The 19,384-nt window shown below is 43.6% G+C and overlaps 1 protein-coding gene across 3 annotated transcripts in view; it reads left to right on the top strand.

Annotated features, from left to right (window-relative positions):
• MNT (MAX network transcriptional repressor) overlaps positions 1-19,384 on the top strand; it is an 80,952-nt gene that overhangs the window by 14,727 nt on the left and 46,841 nt on the right. For 2 of the 3 annotated variants that reach the window (XM_018573904.1, XM_018573898.1), the window contains 3 exons: positions 12,575-13,190; positions 15,633-15,674; positions 18,537-18,648. In XM_018573904.1, the coding sequence (XP_018429406.1) occupies positions 12,575-13,190; positions 15,633-15,674; positions 18,537-18,648 (770 nt within the window). The remainder of the gene's footprint in view (positions 1-12,574; positions 13,191-15,632; positions 15,675-18,536; positions 18,649-19,384) is intronic. The other variant, XM_018573912.1, reaches the window with a different exon arrangement.

Here is a 19,384-nt window from a genome sequence, read left to right as displayed (position 1 = left end):
GATGAATGAACATTGATTGCTGACCTGAATAGATTACAACTTGGTCTGGCAAGGACTTTGCAGTGTCACACTGGGATTCTGTTTAATCAGGATCTCCTAGTACACAGTACAGGGATTTAAGCCAAGAGGTCATTCCGTCTGAGAGCATGGGAACACCGAGGTATTGGCTACACCAGTCCTTCTGTTTCACCTGCCAGACACATTGCTTTGCATCATAGAACATTATTTTTTGGTGTCCAGATTACTTTATACTGGCCTTTGTTTACCACAATTGGTTTTTAGGCTCCTGTTGTGTTATACATTTCAATGTATGGGCAAATGTATTTCTTTAGTCATTGTTGTAACACTAAAGCTGGCCATACACTTTACAATTATCTGCAGATTTTCTATGGTCAGAGGGAAAAAGTGCAACAGATTCCTCCATACACTCCGCTACATACACTCCATATTCCTCCATACACTCCGCTACTCCGCTACACGGTGTGGATGGAGGAATCTCCGGCTGGGCCAACTTCAGTATCTTGCCAGTTGGCCCGCTGCCTGTCAAAATACCTGAAGAATCTGATTGGATGCAGGCATTGTTGAGGTATTTTAAGAGCCAGTGGGGCCGACTAGAAAGATATTGAAGCTTGGCCCAGGACTCCCGCTACTCCCACACAGCACCCCTCTGTCAATCTTTGCACTGGCTTTCTGTTTCTTTCAGGGCTTGTGCACACCATGTCCAGACCAGAAAAGTTTGTTCTCAGACCAAAAAAGCATCCCAATGTATCCCTATGGTATTTCTGGGCTCTGTTCACACCAGCACAGTCTGTTCCGGATCAGACAAAAAAAAATACTGCTGGTCTGGAATGCATGGAAATGCATCAAAAACACAAAACAAATTCATTGGACCGCACCTGAAAGACTGATTTAAGCTAAAAAAAACAAACGCTCCGCAACTAGGTAAAATCGCGGCCAAAACGAAATGCACCATGTTCTAGATCTGGTCTGGAAAATGGTGTGAACCTGTCCTCAGGATACACTTCAAACTTGTCAGCCCTACAAAGCTCTGCATAACCGTGCACCGGCTTACATTTCATCCCTAATTAAAAGATATATTTCAAACCGGCACCCTTCGTTCTACAAATGACCTGAGACTATCCTGCTCACTAACCCACACACCTAACTCTCGTCTACAGGGTTGTAAAGTAATTAAAAAAACGTATGATCTGCCCATTATGGACAGGCAGATCGTACTTGTGATCATCGCAAGCCCGCCCCGCTGAGGGGAGGGCTTCCGATGACTGCTATGCTGAACGGGCAGTGTGCGCACACCGGACAGTTCGGCAGTTGTCGAACAAGCACGCCACTAACCCGCTGAGAATCGTACGATTCTCGGCGTTTTTTACAGCCTGTTTGTTCGACGGAAGACGTGCGATCGTACAGTAGAAACGGTCACACGCCTTCCATGCACTTTGCGATTATCGTACGATCGCGGGATTTCCCGCGATTATCGGACGATAATCGGACAGTGTATGGGTACCTTTTAGACTGTAAGCTTGTTTGGGCAGGGTCCTGATGCTTGCCTTGTCTAAGGCCAGGTTCACACTTGAGCGATCCGTGACCACGTAGCAATCGTGCACGAAACATTATTTTCTAAAGGCACCCCTGGTCGCGCCGCGCAGATTGCGTGGTTTCCTGCCGCGATTTTGCCCATGCAATCGCGTACGATGGTGGTTGAAAAAAACCCACCCGGTGCGTGTAGCGAAAAAGGTACATGTGCCTTTTTTTCAGCGTTTGCCGCGCGAATGTAACCACAGTGAAATCGATGGGGCTGCGCGGCAACCGCACACGATCGTGCGGTCCCGGGATATATAAATAATTGTCATTTGGCTTGTAGATGGGGAACAATTAAGGAAATAATTTCTTGTAACTGGTTTCAGTTTTATAGACTCGCTGTGTTTTGTTTTCCTGGGCAGGCAGCCCTAGTGTGTGGTTGTTTACAAATCCACACACCTCCCATTCTAGTGATGTGGCCTAGTTTGGTTGTTGTAAATCCAGCATGAAAGGTAAAGGTGTGGTCTGCCTGGAAATAGAAGGAAGATGCAGCCATTTCCCTGTTTGGGCAACGTATAGCCAAAATGGGTCAGAGCAGTTAAGAGGAACCCTAAATAACCTGTAACTCCGCTTCTGTGATCAGGTTGCTGCAAACTTGCACAAAGCTGATCAAGGAGGCTGCAGCAGCTGTAGCACTGTGATATGACAGGATGAATTGGGTGTGTTGTATTTAGTAATAAGTGTTTGTTCACACCATACATGTGCGGTGATGTGCAGAAAAATGCAGCTCATAGGACACAAACAAGCCCTAAATTGCCTTGTGTTCTATTATTGACGGGAGGACGCTAGTTTGTGTCCTCCGTTACCCTTAGGAGAACTATGGGGAAAAGCACTGACCCCATAGTTCTCCTTTTTTAAATCTAGGCCTAGCATTGGTTCTTTTGGCTTTTTATCTCTGGGTTTCTTTTAATGTGTTTTTAGTGGGGGAAAAAGCCCATAAACTACATGATTGATTTATGGTCACTCATAGCTTTTAACAAGAAAAAGGTTTCAAGACCTCAAAAACGTGTACAGATAAAGCAATAGTAGAATAACGGAGACCTATTGAAATTTTGCAATCATGAATAAGTGACAAGTCACTTACTATGCAGGCGACAACATTTTAACATAGTATGTAAGGTTGAATAAAGACTAAGATCCATCCGGTTCAACCTATATTCACCTATAAGTCTGTGTTGGGCGCAATATGAAATGCAAGCATCCAAATGAGTTTTCTTACAATATATATGATACTCTGTGAATGAGATGAATCGTGTCAAGTCAGGCTGGGCCCTGTGTAAATGAAAGTGAAATGGAAAGCTCCTGTCTAGGGTTCACTTTGCTCAGGCCATCACATACTTTGCAGTGTTTTTTGAGCAGATGGAGATGTTTGATGTACAGATCAGTGTAAAAAAGATTGAGCTTTGATTTAGAGGTTGTGAAACTGATGAAGGCCTTTCACCGGTCAGGCTCTCACCCCCACTCCAGTGACTAGCCAGTTAGACCTCATTCACATTGGGTGATTTGGGATTCCTGTGGCAGAAATCCCAGATGTACCATTTAGATGCGACTGCTGTTTAGGTTAATGGCCAGGTGACAGCAGCTGCATATTTTTATTTTTTTAACTTTACTGTTGGGGGCTTTGGGGAAATATTGGGGATCTAAAAAGACCCCTGACTTTTTCCTTTTTAAAATAGAAAAAGAGATTGAGTGCTCAATCTCTTTCTGCAGCCCCTGTTATAAATGAACAGAAAGCATCTATACTGAGTGCTCCTGTTCATTCATAATATGTGGAGATAGTGTGTTTTACTATAACCAAAATCAGGAATGAACAGAAAGTGATGTGGATCACTTCCCATTCATTCATAATTAGGAACACTGTAAACATACGCTGTCCTCAATTATTTACAAACACTCAGAGATCCCTAAGTGCTTGTACCCGCTCTCCATCCAGACTCGCTGTCGCAGGAGGCTAAACGAGATCTCGGTCTCCTGTGACAGCTGAGTCCTCCCCCCGGCACCGCCGGCCTGGTCTCCTGTGACAGCTGTCTCTGCCCACACGGCCGCTCTCCTGATCTGTCACAGGAGGCTGAGCGTGGCGATGCGGGAGGAGAGCCCGGCCTCCAGCCGCTCACATCACTCTCCTCCCCTGCAATGGTCGGCCTGTGACAGTTTCTCTCCTCCCCGCTGGACTCTGCACTGTCAGAGAGGACACAGAGCAGTGCCCAGCGGAGAGGAGAGAAACCAGGCATGCACCCCAATTTTGGTCGAAAGATGGCACTTTTGCCAAACGTGCCATTTTCAGCCGATTATGTTTCGGTGGCCAGAATTTCGGTGCATCCCTAGTTGTAAGTAACTGTTTTAAAAAAAAAACCTGAATCTGCCTGGATGTCTCTCTGATTCAATGTTGTCAAATCATTCTGAGTGACGGATCCAGATGAGTGGCTCAGAAGACTGCTGCCAAGCATCTTACATATTTAGGAGGAGCGTAGCAATGGCAGCCTCCGAGTTTCTCTCAGCACAAGAAATCACGATATTGCAGTGCCAGATATAGATTTTGGATTCTTTTTTTTTCTCACTTTAGCCACTCCTCTTCCTCACCAAGGTATGGATAAGTAGGCCTAAACAGGATTCCAAAAAAGCTAATTTCCCACAATGCAATGGGGGCGTGCCTTGATTAACTGTAGGAGTTGTTCTTGGCATTCAGCAAGGATGATAGTTAGAGACACCTAGGTTTGTATTCATATAACCTGCTGTTCAAAGTGTTTTCACTTCAATGTCCAGTTGCGTAGGCTTTACTATTGGGCAGGCACGTATATCGCTAAATTGTATATTTGTAGTAAAGCACAGAACTTGCCAGCCTGTACTGGATTTATGAATGTCGTGCTTGCGGTTGCAGCTTGTTACAAGTTGCTAATGAGCTTAGAAAGAGGTTGTTTTTTTTAAATGTGTTTTTTTTTGTTTTATTTTCCACATTTTGTCCTTTCCATAATTCAGATGTGTTAGAACATGTATTTATTATGTGCTCCTTCATTACTGTGGGGCTGAATGTGTGCATTTAGTACAATCTGTCTGCGGGCCGCACTGTAGTAAAGTAATGTAATCTACTTAAATTCACTGAACCTTTTTTTATTTGCTGTGAGGACTAGTATTAAACATCAGGAAACCACAGAAAAGGGAATAATGATGTTGCCGGAGGTCAAGGAAAGCTGCCCTAGCTTACCTCTATTTTTGAAAATGTTGATTGCCTAGCTATCATCACGATCAATGAACAATGGTTTGTTCAGTCTTTAGAGTTATACCCCCCCCATCCCTTTCTTTACTGGCAGCCAACGCTATTCTCCTCTCCAACCTTCCGGGTCATGCATTGTACCTGATGACCTCAGAGTGGCAAAGAAAAGCTTTGAGGGACCATTTGTGAAGCTGGGAGGAAGCCTGCAGGAATGAGGAGTAAGGAAAATATAGCTGCTTTTCACAATCATTTACAAAACAAGTATTTACCACTAGCAGTGATAGGGGGAGTCCCACTGCAAAGGTCACTTTCCTTTCTTGTTTTAGCTGTAACAGAATACCTGATGGTAATGACATGAAAGTCCATGTTCAGCCACTTCTCCTGCCTCCCAGAAGATTTTCTGTGTTTTTCACCGTCGCCTGCTCTCCCAGTGGCGAATACAAGTGGTCATGCCAATGCACACAGTGGTGGTCTACTGTTGTCACCATTTGGAATGACTTTCGGCAGTTGCTGGAGTGCAGGTGGTCAAGGAGTGGCTACAATGAGGCTGTAGGCCATACACAGTGCTGATATGCCTACTAATTTCCTCTCTGTTCCAGAGCTGCAGCCTTTGGAAGATTCTTTGGTACTCAACACTTCCCGGATATAGCAGTGCCAGATATAGATTTTGGGTTCTTTTTTTCGCTTTAGCCACTCGTCTTCCTCATCATGTTATGGATAAGTAGGCCTAAACAGGATTAAAAAAAAAAATTCCCACAATGCAATGGGAGCTTGCCTTGATTTACTGTAGGAGTTGTTTTTGGCATTCAGCAAGGAAGGTAGTTAGAGGATTGTATTCATAAAAACTAGCCTTGCAATACAATGCCCCTGTATTCTGTTGCTGAGTTATGCAATAAAAGTGCTTTTATACTCGCCTTACTGTTGGCCCCTGTCTTCTAATTTCCTCTCTGTTCCGGTGCTGCAGCCTTTGGAAGACTTTGGTACTCAACACTTCCAGGACTGTTGGATGCCGCATGCCATGGTTCCATCTCCTGACTCCTATTTCATTACAGGACTTGGCAGTCATGTAGGGGGTCAAAGGATGGAACTATGGTGCTTGGTGGGGGACAAAGGAGTCTTACAAATGGCTTTAGTGCTGGAACAGAGGCAAGGTAGGAGACATGGGCTGCTGATAGCAGTAGAGTATAAAAGCTGTTTTATTGCAGAGATCTTTCAACTGGTTAATTTTTAACCTGCCCGGATCACATTAAAACGTGGCACTTGTTTATGGTTCATAATGCTTTAGCAAATTAAATGGCACTCTGTTAGGGTTCACATGTAATTAAGGTAGCCATACATGGCTCGGTTTTCGGGCAAATTTTGCTTACTCCGGCAAGTTAAGCATCATGAAAGGGGTTCTAAACCCTCCCGTTTTTTTGCCTATATCTACTGCTAGCTAGCAGTAGATATAGGCAAACAGTTTAAAAAAAAACAAAAACGCTTTAACAGCGGTTTAAACTTACCTTGTTTTCGCTGCGGGCTCCCGCCCGAGAATCCGAAACTGTTCGGGCGGCCACAAAGCATCTTGGGGCGGGCGCATGCGCAGTTCGGATTCTCGGCCGGGAGACGAGGAGAGACACAAGGTTAGTCTATGGACGCGTGCACCCGCATGCAGACACCGTGGGATCAGAAGTGCCAGCAAGCAGAGAGGAGTCAGCGCTGGAGGGACAGATGAAAACATCAGGAAAGAAGAAGAAGAAGATCGGATTAAGAGACATCATTTAAGGTAAGTGCTGACATTAACATGGGGGGAGGGGAAAAAAATTATCCTTTAATGTCACTTTAAGCAACATCATTTCTTAATGACAGAAAAAGGATTGATTTTTTTTTTTGAGGAGAATATAGCGTCTTTCCCAATATAAGGAAAGTCAGAGGAAACATTAATTTGTCATATTAGGTGATTTCAGTATTGTCTTAGCCTTAATTCTGTTTAAGATGATGATTTCTTTTTATTCTTGTATGTAAATGGCCGACCTTTTGTTAAATTTCCATCACCCGTTCCTATTTTACTAATTGATCGTTGCCCTGAGTCTTTAAAGAATGTGTACCCTGTTCCCTGCCCAGACCATGACTGAATGACTTTTATGTGCCAAGCCTGTGACTCACAGAATGTGTGTGACTTTCAGAGAGCTCTTTGCCAAGACTGGAGGAGCAGAGGGCCCTGGTTTATCATGCAGAGAAAAGACTCAGGAAGAAGGAAACCGCTTAGAAAAATACTAATAGAAGGTTATGGTACAAAGATTGGGTTTTAGATGGAGAGGCTCAACAGTCGTCGTACAAATCGTTGGCATGAGTCAGTGTAGAACTGCGGATGGTTGCGGATAAAATGGCCAGTTTCTGTATTGGGTAAAATGTAAGTACAATGCAATGAAAACAAACTATGAAGCCTTGAAATGCATGCTAGGACACAGTTTTTCAGCTAGTCCCTACTGTAGGTCACCAGGCCACCCCATTGCTTAAATCTGAACTCCAACATTAAAATTGTATTTATACTTCTATCGGTCCAGAACAATGTAAGTACATATTGATCCTTGGCAGAGCCTTGGGGATCCTGTAATACAATGTAGTAGTTGCAGCTACAACATTGTATTATAGCCTCTTCCAGGTATAGGAATAGCCACTTTGGTGAGCGGCTCCCCTGTCCTGTTAAAACGCAGCAGTTAATTTGTTCAGCACAGTGGCCACTCACAGGACGCATAGTATATAAATCTCCTGCCTTCTCCAAACTCTTCACCCTTTTGTGAATAACCCTGTAGGTGTTCTCGATGGAGGGTCAGTGATGGCAACAAAATTGGACTCTCAATGAAAATGTGAGGTCCGCGTTACTCGCAGCCCCTGCCATCCAAATACAAAAGTAATTGACAAATAAAGCTTAGACTTGCTAAACAAATCAAACACCTTGGTTCTGCTTCTGGCATGGGCTCTCACCAGCCCCTTAAGCATCAGAAGCCAGACCAAGGTTAGTTTTTATTTATTTTCGCATACGCTTTGTTTTTTGCTTTTAAGCCATTGGTATTTGGAGGGGGGACTGTGAGTTAAGCTTGCCATACACTGTAATATTTTCTTAGTTCAACCCGTGGGCTGAATGAAGGAAATATAACCGGTTCCTCCATCAAAGCTCGTAAGGTATCTTCCGCTGTCTTCAATGGATTCTGACTGCTGCCGGCCACTGTCAGAATACCAAACAGAGTAGGCAGCTCATTGGCTGCCGGCTCTGTTCGTTTGAAGGTTTTCCAACCGCCTTCTTCGATCAGCTGATCGAGGGCTGCTAGCGGAAAGGGTGCCAACAATGGCACTCACTGTGCAAATTTTGCCCGTTCATAAAGAACCAGCCGCAATTTGCATAGTGTATGGCCGGCTTTAAACAGAAGTTTTTATAAAAGGTCCACTCTAAAGGCAAACAGTATCTTCTCTCACATCTCTGCTGACAACTGTTTAAAATGCAAGATGTTCTGATACAAAGAGAAATATGATCTAGCAGGGTGTGGAACACGAAGGGCATGACTTTGTTTGGGAAAACAAAACACCCACAAATATGACATAGACACATCCCTGGAGTTGGCTCGCTCATAGCTTGAATAGGTCAGGAATGGGAAACTTGTCAACCGCACATGATATCTGTGAAGCCAACTAGACACACCACATTTTGTTACTATACACCCTGATCTGAAGGCAGTTTCCTAATCCTATCATAGTGTGTGCAGGCTCAGTTTATATACAGTACAATCATGTGATGGAAGGATAGGACGTTGCAGAACATTGTAGCATGTATTAATATAATAGTCATTTAGAAGGAGAGATATATTTGTACACATGCTTGTTGTTTTGTAAAGAAGATATTTATATTGAGTGTCTTTTGAATGTGATCCAATTAAAGGAAGCGTGCCCCTGGTGTGGGGAGTTGTTTTTGGCATGATCTATTGCATTTTGGCTGTCATGGAGCCACCCATAGAACTACGCTAAACTGTTTACTTTTAGATGTTAAGACATATTTGTGAATAAAAATAACTCTCAAAGCAAACTAAATTCTCAAGAGAGAAATATGGGGCTTCCATTGCTGAGCTCCTTCTGAGAATGCTAGATGCCTGGCTGTTATGTTGACTCATTGGCACTAAGAGGTCTCCGCTGGACACAGCAGGATACAACGTAGTTTACATGCCATTCTTAAAATGCAGGGCGTTATGTGGAGCCTTCGGTGTCCCATGGAAATCTCTGCCTAATGCTGCAGAGAGAACTCCATGATTGGAGAGGTCGGTCACATAACTTGGACAAGCCTCTTCGACAGGCTCTCTGCCTTCCATTCTTCCAAGTATGCAGATCAAGAAAGTCAAAGGAAAATCAGAAAGCCTTATCTGTGTCATTTTTCAGGGTCGGAGGCTGCGGGTTTTAAAGCAAAATGGTTCAGCATAAATAACCCCTTGTCTAGGACTATCAGGCCTTGTTCCCAGCAAGCGCGGAGCAGCTGCAGAGCAGTTGCAGACCGGTTCAAAACTGCGTCCAATGTATTTCAATGGTATTTTTTGCTCCAGTTCACATCGCAGCGTGCAGGTCCAGAGCAGGTGAAAAAACTGCAGCAGGCCCTATTTTACCTGCTCTGGATCTGCAAACGCATAAAAATGCATGCAAATGCCTGCAACGCACTGAAAGCCCATTTTAAACGTTAAAATTTTTGATTTTAAAAAAAATCAAAAACGCACCTAAAAGACTAGAGTGCGTGTGCAGAAATCTGAACGGATCTGCTGGGCATTTGGTGTGAACAAGGCCTTTAATGTGCTTTGCAATGTTGAACAAAATCTGATGGGGCCTATGCACAAACCAGAACATATATTGTTGTCCATAGGAGTCAGAATCCTTTTATTCTATTTTCAAATCACGAGCTACAGGAATAATAATCTGTAGCCGATTGATGGAATGTTTTTGTTTGCACCTTTTTCATACATGAAGCATTTCTTTTCTTCAGTAAAGCATTGCAAATCATGTTGATAGTGTACATAAACTCCATGGCAGCCGTTCTGCTTTGAGTTTACTCAGGCCAGAACTGTGCCACATTGTGGTGCCCACATTTATATCACTCACCCCTTGTGAATCAAGTAACCCTTTTCAAGATATACTATTACACTAGAAAGTAGCAGTGCTGGCGATGCCGGTTCATGCTTCTTACACGTGCACAAACCATTTACAGATTGCATGTGAAAGAGCAACTACAAATGGCTTTGCTGGCAAACCGTTCCATTTCTCTTTCAGAGAAGCATGTGTTCTGCATTAGCTGAGAGACAGAAGGGAATCTCTCAAACTGGTCCTCCCACCACATCACGGTTACTATGCCAATGACTAAGTGCTTGCTGAAGTGGAGCACAACCTATTTAAATAAGCCCTGTGTATTAACTGTTAAAAGAGCCAGGAAATGGACTGATGGGATATTTCTACTGTTACTACACGCTAGCCACAGACATCAGGCTTCTGCATTGTTCATTAAAAAAAGTGCTGTGTGTAGGACTCCATTTTATTAAAGGAGTAGACAAAATGTGTCCACCCTGCTCTGAACTAAAATGACCTGGCAGGGCCAAGTGGGTGCATGTGGTGCAGACCTACATCTGATGGATTTGTGTGTTGGTATAGTAACTGTAATGTGGTGTGTTCTGAGCTCTTTGATTCACACAGTGTCAGGGAACCAGGGGTGTTACCTCCCCGCAGGGTCAGCGAGCACGGCGCAGGGTACGGGTCTCCCTCCAGCCTGGCAGAACCACTGGCGCCCGGGTCGCGCATGCGCGGTGGGCGCAATACACAGGCTGCGCGGGCATCCCCGGAAGCGCGCACATAGCGCCCAGTTTGGGCCTCAGGTGTGGGCTTTGCTGGGGGAGGTTGCAAGCCCACACATACCACCTCTCGCCTGCAATTGGCTCTCGGGGAGAGAAGCCACCTAGTTGTCTTGGTGACGGGGGGGCGGACTTACACCCCCTGGCTATAAAAACCTGGCCAGAGCCCTGGTTTGTTGCTGAGTTATTCCGCCGTATGGAAGCTGTCCGTCTGCGTAAGGAGAACCAGATTTACAGTGCAGATGAGAAGAGGGCGCTGACCCTGCGGGGAGGTAAGACCCCTGGTTCCCTGACACGCAGTCTTTCAGATCTGGCTTTTCAGGGGCTGCTCGGTTGGCATCCTGCAGGGTTCTCGCTGCCAGAGGACCAGAACGTTACAAAAAAAAATGTGGGTGATTCCGATAGTGAATGACAGTTTGGAGTGGACAAAACATTTAAGCATTGCCACATATGTAACCAGAGCATTTTGTCAGTATTTTTTAGGAAGTAAAAATGGACTTGTTTGTAGCTTCAGGTATGATATGTTTGCTCATTGGTTAGTTGACAAACTATATGGGCAGTCATACAGCACATGCTTAAATAGGGGGCAGGAAAGGCACTTATTGACAGTTCTTCTAACAAAGCTTAACTACTCTTTTGCATATACATAAACAGGCTTAAAAATTGTAAAGTCCAAGTTGCAAACCGTGGTAATGCCTAGGAATCAACCGAAGTTAATGTTTCCTCGATCTGGGTGATAAAAGGATTGCCGTCATATGCAAATACAGACTTTGAGAAAGTCGGTATTTGCATAGACTTTTGCTGCATGTTCTGTTATGTCATGTTATAAGAGCCTGCTATCATTCGATTTCCAGTACCTGTTGCATGGTACAGCTCACCAGAATGCTATGAGTGATCATAGCTAGTATTGGATTGGGAATATGCTTTGGCGGAAGGCACAGGCAAAAAACTGTATAACCGAATGAATTTCATTAAATTTTCCGGGATTGGGCTTTTAGAGACCTATGTTTCTTGTCCCAACAATTCAGTAATGTCAGAATCACCAGAAACTGTCCTTTTCGGATTATAATCTGGGTCAGAGAAAAATCTCAAACGGAAGCATATCGCTTCTCTGCCTTTTGGCCAATATCAAGTGTAATCTCATCAGTTTAATATCGGTTTAATATCTGATACATCCTCTCTCTTAGGCTGGGTTCACACCTAGGCTTATCGAATATGCGCGTTTGTCGCGCAAAAACGCGTGTTTCCGAGAGCTACTTGGCTGTATCCCAATGGAAACGTGCAACAAAAACGCCCCAAAGAAGCTCCTGTACTTCTTTGGCCGTTTTGTAGCGCGTTCATACGGTCTGTAATACGCCCAGGTGTGAACCATACCCATAGGAAATAATGGGATTTCGGTGTTTGAGCGTTTTGCAGAGCGTAGGAACGCGCTACAAAACGCCCAGGTGTGAACCGGGCCTTAGGACCATGTATTATATGGATTTATAGACCAGGGAGATGGAAGGAGAGCTTGCTTTGTCCACTCCATGCATCAACCTGGTATTTCAGTACCTCCAGGATTGCTGCACAAAAGAATAATACCTATAAAAAGGTCTTCTTCATTTATAAATGTGATTTGCTAGTGCAGAGTTTAGCATTGATTTGTCATATTGTGAATGTGCGTCTGGATGCCACTAAAATGTAGATTTCTTTTTTTATACTGGTATTGCAGTCTTTTTTGGGGGGTTTTATTCCGAATGGCTGGCACAGTTAACACGCTGTTCGGAATGCAGAACAATAGGAGGTATTAATTGCTGTGTACTTGCCATGAATTATTAAAAGGTCACATTAGAAGCACACAGCAGACTAGGAGTAACATGGAGAAGGTCGCTTTGATCTCATTCGGTTTGTTTTTTCCCCTTTTCTGTTACAGAGGAAAATGATAAGCTTTTGGTGAAACAGGAGGAAGAGGAAGAAGAGGAGGAGGAAGAAGAAGAAGACAAGAAAAGCACCGTTCAAACAGAAGAGCTGACAAACCAGGCCCCACCAGATCCTGCTTCTCCACCAGCACCTGCACCACCTCCTCCTCCACCTCCTCCCTTACCAACTCCAGTAGCTGTCATTCCTCTCCCTGTAGTAACCAGCGCCCCCCAACCAGTAGTTCCAACATCTTTGTCACCGCCTGTTGTGCAGTGTCAACCACCTGTTGTTACCCCCCCATCTGTTATTAGCAAAGATGTTTCCCTGGCTCCTGTCATACAGCGACCAGTGGGCCCTGGACTTCAAGAAATTAAAACTGCACCTTTGAGTGTTGGAAGTCCCAACCAGCTGCACCATTACTCAACCCCTGTTCTGACAATAGCACACCACCACCTCATGCAACAGCAGCAACTTCTACCGCACCAACAACAGCCGCCGCAACAGCCTATACAGCCCCAGCCTACAGCCCTAACACACTCGCAGCAGCCTCCACCACAGCCAATTGGTGCCCTGAGGCTGTCGACTCCAGACGATGGAAGGTCTAATGAGCAGAGGAGGAGGCCTGGAGGGTAAGATTCCAGTTATAATGAACTCTTAAGAATTCTCACTAATCCTAAAGGATATATTGATCATGTATAACTTTATTACCCCCAGCTGCGTAACACAGAGAAAGCCACGTTTACATTTTAGAATGGCTTTAGATTCTTAAATGGACAGGTCCAAGCTTGGCATTTTCACTCAGCCAGCTTATAGAGAAACTGTTTTCTCGTAACAAAGCAGACTTGCACACACATAAGTCAAAAAGGTGAACATATCTACATACCTATAAATCTTTTTGAAGATGTTGTGACACAATGAATATATAAGTTAAATGATTTAACCGTGAGAATCAATATAATGACAACAGCGAACAGCTGGCACATGGGAACATTTTTGCAAGTGTTTCTCCACTGCATTATACTGCACTATGCTGATGTGCCCTGAACAGACAGACTCCCAATCAACAGAATGCATAAGGTCTGATCCTAGGGAAGCTACAGCTCACCAATTACTATCTGCCTTTTTTATGGATCGCTTCTCTCTATACATTGCAATGTTATAGTGTCATAGCAGCGCTTGAATCTGCTGGCAGCCAGGACATGGGTCTGAAATTTTGAGGTAGCATTGAGCTTTCATGCCCCTTGTCAGAAGGTCATCACCACTCTAAATCAGAGAAGCATTAATCCTGTGATATGGCCCTTTTCCCATACTAAGTGACATCAGCCAGAGTGAAAGGAGCCAGCAGAAATGGTTCCCTAAAATAAAGGCACTTTCTACATTTATGTACATGTATCCGGGTACAGGTGACTTATTGTCCTGTAATCTCATGATAGCTACCAGAGCATTGGGCTACAAAACAAAGTTATAGGAGTTTCATTCTATAACTCCTGATTATGTAACTTTTGTACGGGTATGATCTTCAGTGCCATAAGCATTATGTGTGTAATGCACTGTGTGTTGTTTTCCCCATTTTGGCTCAAGCTGTTAGGTTTTAACATGGAAGTCTAGTTTTGAAGCATGACACAGATAAAAACCAACATATCAAATCTAATCAAGAAAACATAGTATGAATTATTACAACTAAGGCCTCGTTCTCACTGGGCAATCTGGCATTCCTGCGGCAGGAACGTCCAGGGCCCCCGTGGTTAATGACTGGGTGACAGCGGCCCCATCTGTAAACGGCAGTTTCCATGTATTTGTATATGATACAATTACATGCAGTCTGGAATAGATCACAGTCCCTGGATGCATCTATACTGTGCAATTACATGCGGACTGCCCGCTTACAGATGAGGCCACTGTCACCTGGACATTAACTTGAACGGGTACAGTGGCCGTATCTAAATGGGTCACCTTGGATTCCTGCCGCAGGAATCTCAAAAGGCCCAGTGTGAATGGGGCCTAAAAATGGAAGTTTGGGCAGTCTCATGGACATTCTAGCAGTTCATAAGTGGTAACATGCAATAGGGTGGAGAAAAGATACATCATAATAGCAGTATATGCAAATAGGGAATTTTACAATGAATGCACATAATTTCCATGACTTTGCTTTCAGGAAGATACCTGCATCTGAAAAGACGCACTTGCGTGTTCACAAGACTCTTACAACCTTGGCATGTCCAATCATATAGGAAAATCTCTATTGATCTTTATGCTGAATGCAGGTCGTTGTGCATAAGCAGAGACAGTTAGCAATGAGGTGCACCTCAGCTAAACCAAAATGCACAAAAAAGGAATGTCCCTGTGATTGCTGAATTATGCTGCAGCTCTGACTCCCAAGCATGCGTGTCACTGCAGCTCAGCTCACCATTAAGGTGAATGGGACTTGTCTTTTACATATTAAGGGCATCAAGCTGCATCTCTCAAGACACAGGTATTTTCCTGGGTATATATAAGCAATTTATGGTAGTGGATATTCCTTGAAAGTGATACCATAGAATACTCTTGCATTGGCTTTGCATTATTTTTGGTCACTTTCTCCTTTTTTATTTCTATATGTAGGGCTCCTTTCAGTCTTAGGCCATGTCTGCACTGTTTGCACCAAGCATAGCCATCTCTGTTCGGAGACGACGTCTGCTCACGGCTTGCTGATTTTAATGCTCGATGAGACAGGACTATTGTATACCCTGACCACTGCTGGCAATGCATGTACATTTGCTATATGCTGTGTGTACTAACATGGATGCATTTAGCATATGCAGTGTAACCAGTGTGTAGAGTGTGCTGTAAGCAAGGAAGAATTACATTTCGCCTTGCGCTTAATCCAGTCCGTTTAACATGCAGGCCACTCTGAATTTAAGCAAATCTCCCACATGGACTGTCTAGCAGTTCATGCAATAACCTTCTCACTATACAACAGAGTATTTTTAGGTTGTAGAACCTTTTAATCAAATTAGAAATTTTCCATTAATAAGATCTTACTCTGTTGTATTAATAGCATCCTATTTGCTTTCTCTTTCTGTTGCGTGTAGGGCTGGTACCAGAGAAGTCCATAATAAGCTGGAGAAGAACAGGTGTGTATGTAACCCAGGCCTTGTTTCTTTAAATACTTTGTGAGGGCCATGCAAACTGTGTTTTGACTATGTGCAACACTAATTGTATGTTAAATGGGAAGTGTATATAGAAAAGCTGAACTCCAATCAATTGGGTTTTTAAATACACAGCTGAAATACAAATAGGTGAATTGTACCTGCCAAAGGAATTGTAATGTTGATCAACTTGTCATGTGATCCAGGTGCCAGGTATGTCTGTGAAGGTTCTCATTCTTCCAGGTCATGGAAATATCTGTAAACAACAATAAAACAAGGCAACTGGACTTGCTGTATTTTTCTTGAAGACGTTTCGCTGGTCACCGACTAGCTTTCTCATTTCAGAATTGAGAAAGCTGGTTGGATGATCAGAGAAACGTCTTCAAGAAACATGCAGCAAGTCCAGTTGCCTTGATTTATTTTTTACAGACAGGTGCCAGATAGCACTGACTATACTATGGTTGAGTCATGCAACCTAGTACAGGATCTGCCCTAGGCTACTAGTTTAACAATAATGGAGCGGCAGCCATTGATTGTGGTCTACCTTCCTGTAAGCATGTTAAATGATAGACTGATAGCACTAAGCAAAGCAGTAGATCCAGATTGCTTTAGGGGGCCCACTTCCAGTCTGAGTACTGCAGTGCAGGGGATAACTAGAGGCTTTTATTAGGACACATTCAGGTACATGCTGATAATTAGGCCCGTTTAAATTGGTACTTTGCTGTTACAAGTGGTAAAACGTGTGTTCAGTATGAACGGGCTGTTATAACACAGCACACCATAACATATAGTAGTAACGCAACACTTGTTGTGAAGAGCGTCTTCATGATTTTTCTGAATGCTCACTTGAAATACTGGTTCTGATACCTGACTGTGGTTCAGCTTTTAGTTTCTGTTGCTCATTTAATATTCACATTTTTGCACTCTGGTAACACACGGCGATGCACGTCATACATGTTGGTGCACTGCAGTGCCATTCATGCTAAATGCCACCCTACCGCATCTTTCCCAGTGATCACAACACACAGTAACACACTACCGTGTTTTGTGGTGCTCTGCAATGCTAAAAATAGTGCCTGCATCTGTTTTGGCCTGTTAGGCAGCCTATTCAAATTAATGGGCAGTCCTAACTCAATGCATGTTAACAGACAGTTTAAAGGCTAATTCCACTTTCCCAGGTGAATTTGGGAAAATTGAATTACCCCCTCCAATCTGGTACCCTTTAACCCTTACGCTGCCACCGGCGTATGGTATACGGCGGAACACAACTGCTTGCAGCTGGCCACCTCAGTATGCCATATGTTGGTGGCTTTTACCCTTCTGCTATAAGCTCATGGTCGCTCTAGCGACCATGAACTTATAGCAGAAGGGTTCCCCCAACGCTCCCCTGTAAAATAATAGCTGTTTATCAGATGACGCTGATGACAGTTATTAACAAAAATTCCGCCCCTGCAGCTGGCATCTGTCATCTCCTACCTGCCTGGAGCCGCTCCATGCTTCTGGAGAGAGAGCACTGCCTGCTGTCAGGATGGCCGAGCAGCAAGCGGCGAGGAGAGACGCTGCCATCCTGTCAGTTTCAGGATGACCACGTCTCTGTGCATGACCAAGTGGAGGATCGGTAAATATCAGTGATATTTACCAATCCTCTGTGCAGAGCAAACACTGGAGTGATCAGCAGATCACTCCAGTGTTTGTAAATAACTGGGGACACATAGTACTATGTGTCCCCAGTTATGAATGAACAGGAAGTGCTTTCTATCACTTCCTGTTCATTCATGAGTTTCTCAATGGGGAGAAGCACACACTACAGAGGCTTCTCCCCATCCAGAAACTGGTTGATAGTAAATAATTTAAATTCACCAGTTTCTGAATGAATGGGAAGCCTCTGTGCATTAATTTAGAACAGAGACTGAGGAAAAAGAGATTGAGGATTCTGTGTCCTCAATTTCTTTTTTTATTTCAAAAAGGAAATGTCGGGGGTCTGTTTAGACCCCTGAGATTTCCCCAAAGCCCCCCAACAGTAAAAAAAAAAAAGTAAATTTAGTTGGAAAAATATTTTTTTGTGTGCACCGATACTGATTTTAGTGTGCTTTTATCAATTTGTGTATTTTTATTAGTTTAATATTGATTTGATAAACATTTGGGCAATTATCGCAGGACCTACAAAATTAGTAGCACCATCTTTTTATTCTACCGGGCCTGTGCTTTCAGAAAATATATGATTTGGGGGGTCTTTTAAAAACGCTACCAACGCAGCAGTAGAAAATCAAAACAATAGGAACAATTGCAAAAATGGTCTGGCCAGCTGAGGTGAAAAGCATTTCGGAGGGTTAATGTGTGCACGTTCATGCACTGCAGAGATATATAGATGGTCCCTTAATAGATAAATGAAGATTCATTCTATATAAAATGTAGAACTCCTTTGAAGTATTTCTCTTTTTCCATGCTGCAGCAGTCTGTAAAGTGCTTTTCTTAGGATTGTCAAATCTCCCTCATGATCTAATGTACGTAGGAAGACTGGGCAGTTTGACATGGACACATTGGCAGCAGTTCGATACTAGGGGAAGAGGGTGTGTGCATCAGTTGACCTTAAAACCCCTTTTGTAGGGTTTTAAAGAGCTAAAATAGTTTGCTTGCAAGATTCTTTGTTACTTTAAAGACACACACACACACACACACACACACACACACACACACATCTATATCTCCTATATGCTTGCAAATCGATATTGTATTAGATCTGCCAGCCTTGAGTTTTGACAGTAAATATTCATGATGTCCTGTATTTGGTATATAGTGTATATTTGGTAACTGAACCAATAAAGGGTGCCTTTTTATATCCTGCAGACGGGCACACCTGAAGGAATGCTTTGAAACCTTAAAGAGGAACATCCCAAATGTGGATGACAAGAAGACATCAAACCTCAGCGTGTTGCGGAGTGCTCTGAGATACATCCAGGTATGGCTTAAACTGTAGCTTGCAATGCTTTCTTTAATGCTATTTGCCTTTTTGTGTTTATATTTTATGTATATTTACAGTATGTTCCCTTTAGAGGTAAAAGTAAGGCTGGATTAAAATTGACTGTACCATAGGTCTTACCCCTGCATTAGATATCAGTGTGCCCGTGTGGTAACCCAAGCACTTAATCAAGGTCTAGTCAAGGTGTACAGTGTTTAAGCCATGATTCAAAAGAACCGACGCGCACAGCAATATGGAACTTGCTAACTTTTAAAATGACAGGCTCCACAGCTGTCATCTTCATGTTGGCCTTAATTGCTATTGAGTCACTCAGAGGGATGTAGATTTTGGCTGTAGACTTTTCAGACTTCACTAGCTACATGTTTTTGCCAGGACACTGATTAAATAGAAGTCAAGATCAGAGTGGCAAACTTGGAGCTTGCAAAGCGGCATTGGCAGCTCTGATATTTCTATCCTCACAGGTTCTTTTTATGCTTACAAGAAAACTATGGGGTAACCTTTTTTCCCCAAATAGTTCTCTTTAGGGTAACGGGAGCAAATATACTAACGTCCTCCCGTGACCCAAAGCTCAGTGTTTAACGATCTATTGCCCGCTATATGCTGAGAGTGCCGCAGCCGGGACGGGTCCCCGACAATACTGTCGAGATCCACCCAGCTGGCTGATTGACAGTGAACTCTGCCCATCTAACAGCTGTGCCCACTCACACCCCCGTCC

This window comes from Nanorana parkeri, unplaced genomic scaffold, assembly GCF_000935625.1.
Source record: "Nanorana parkeri isolate BGI_ZX_2015 unplaced genomic scaffold, ASM93562v1 scaffold48, whole genome shotgun sequence".
NCBI classification, from domain to species: domain Eukaryota; kingdom Metazoa; phylum Chordata; class Amphibia; order Anura; family Dicroglossidae; genus Nanorana; species Nanorana parkeri.
This window is presented reverse-complemented; position numbering and strand designations above follow the sequence as displayed.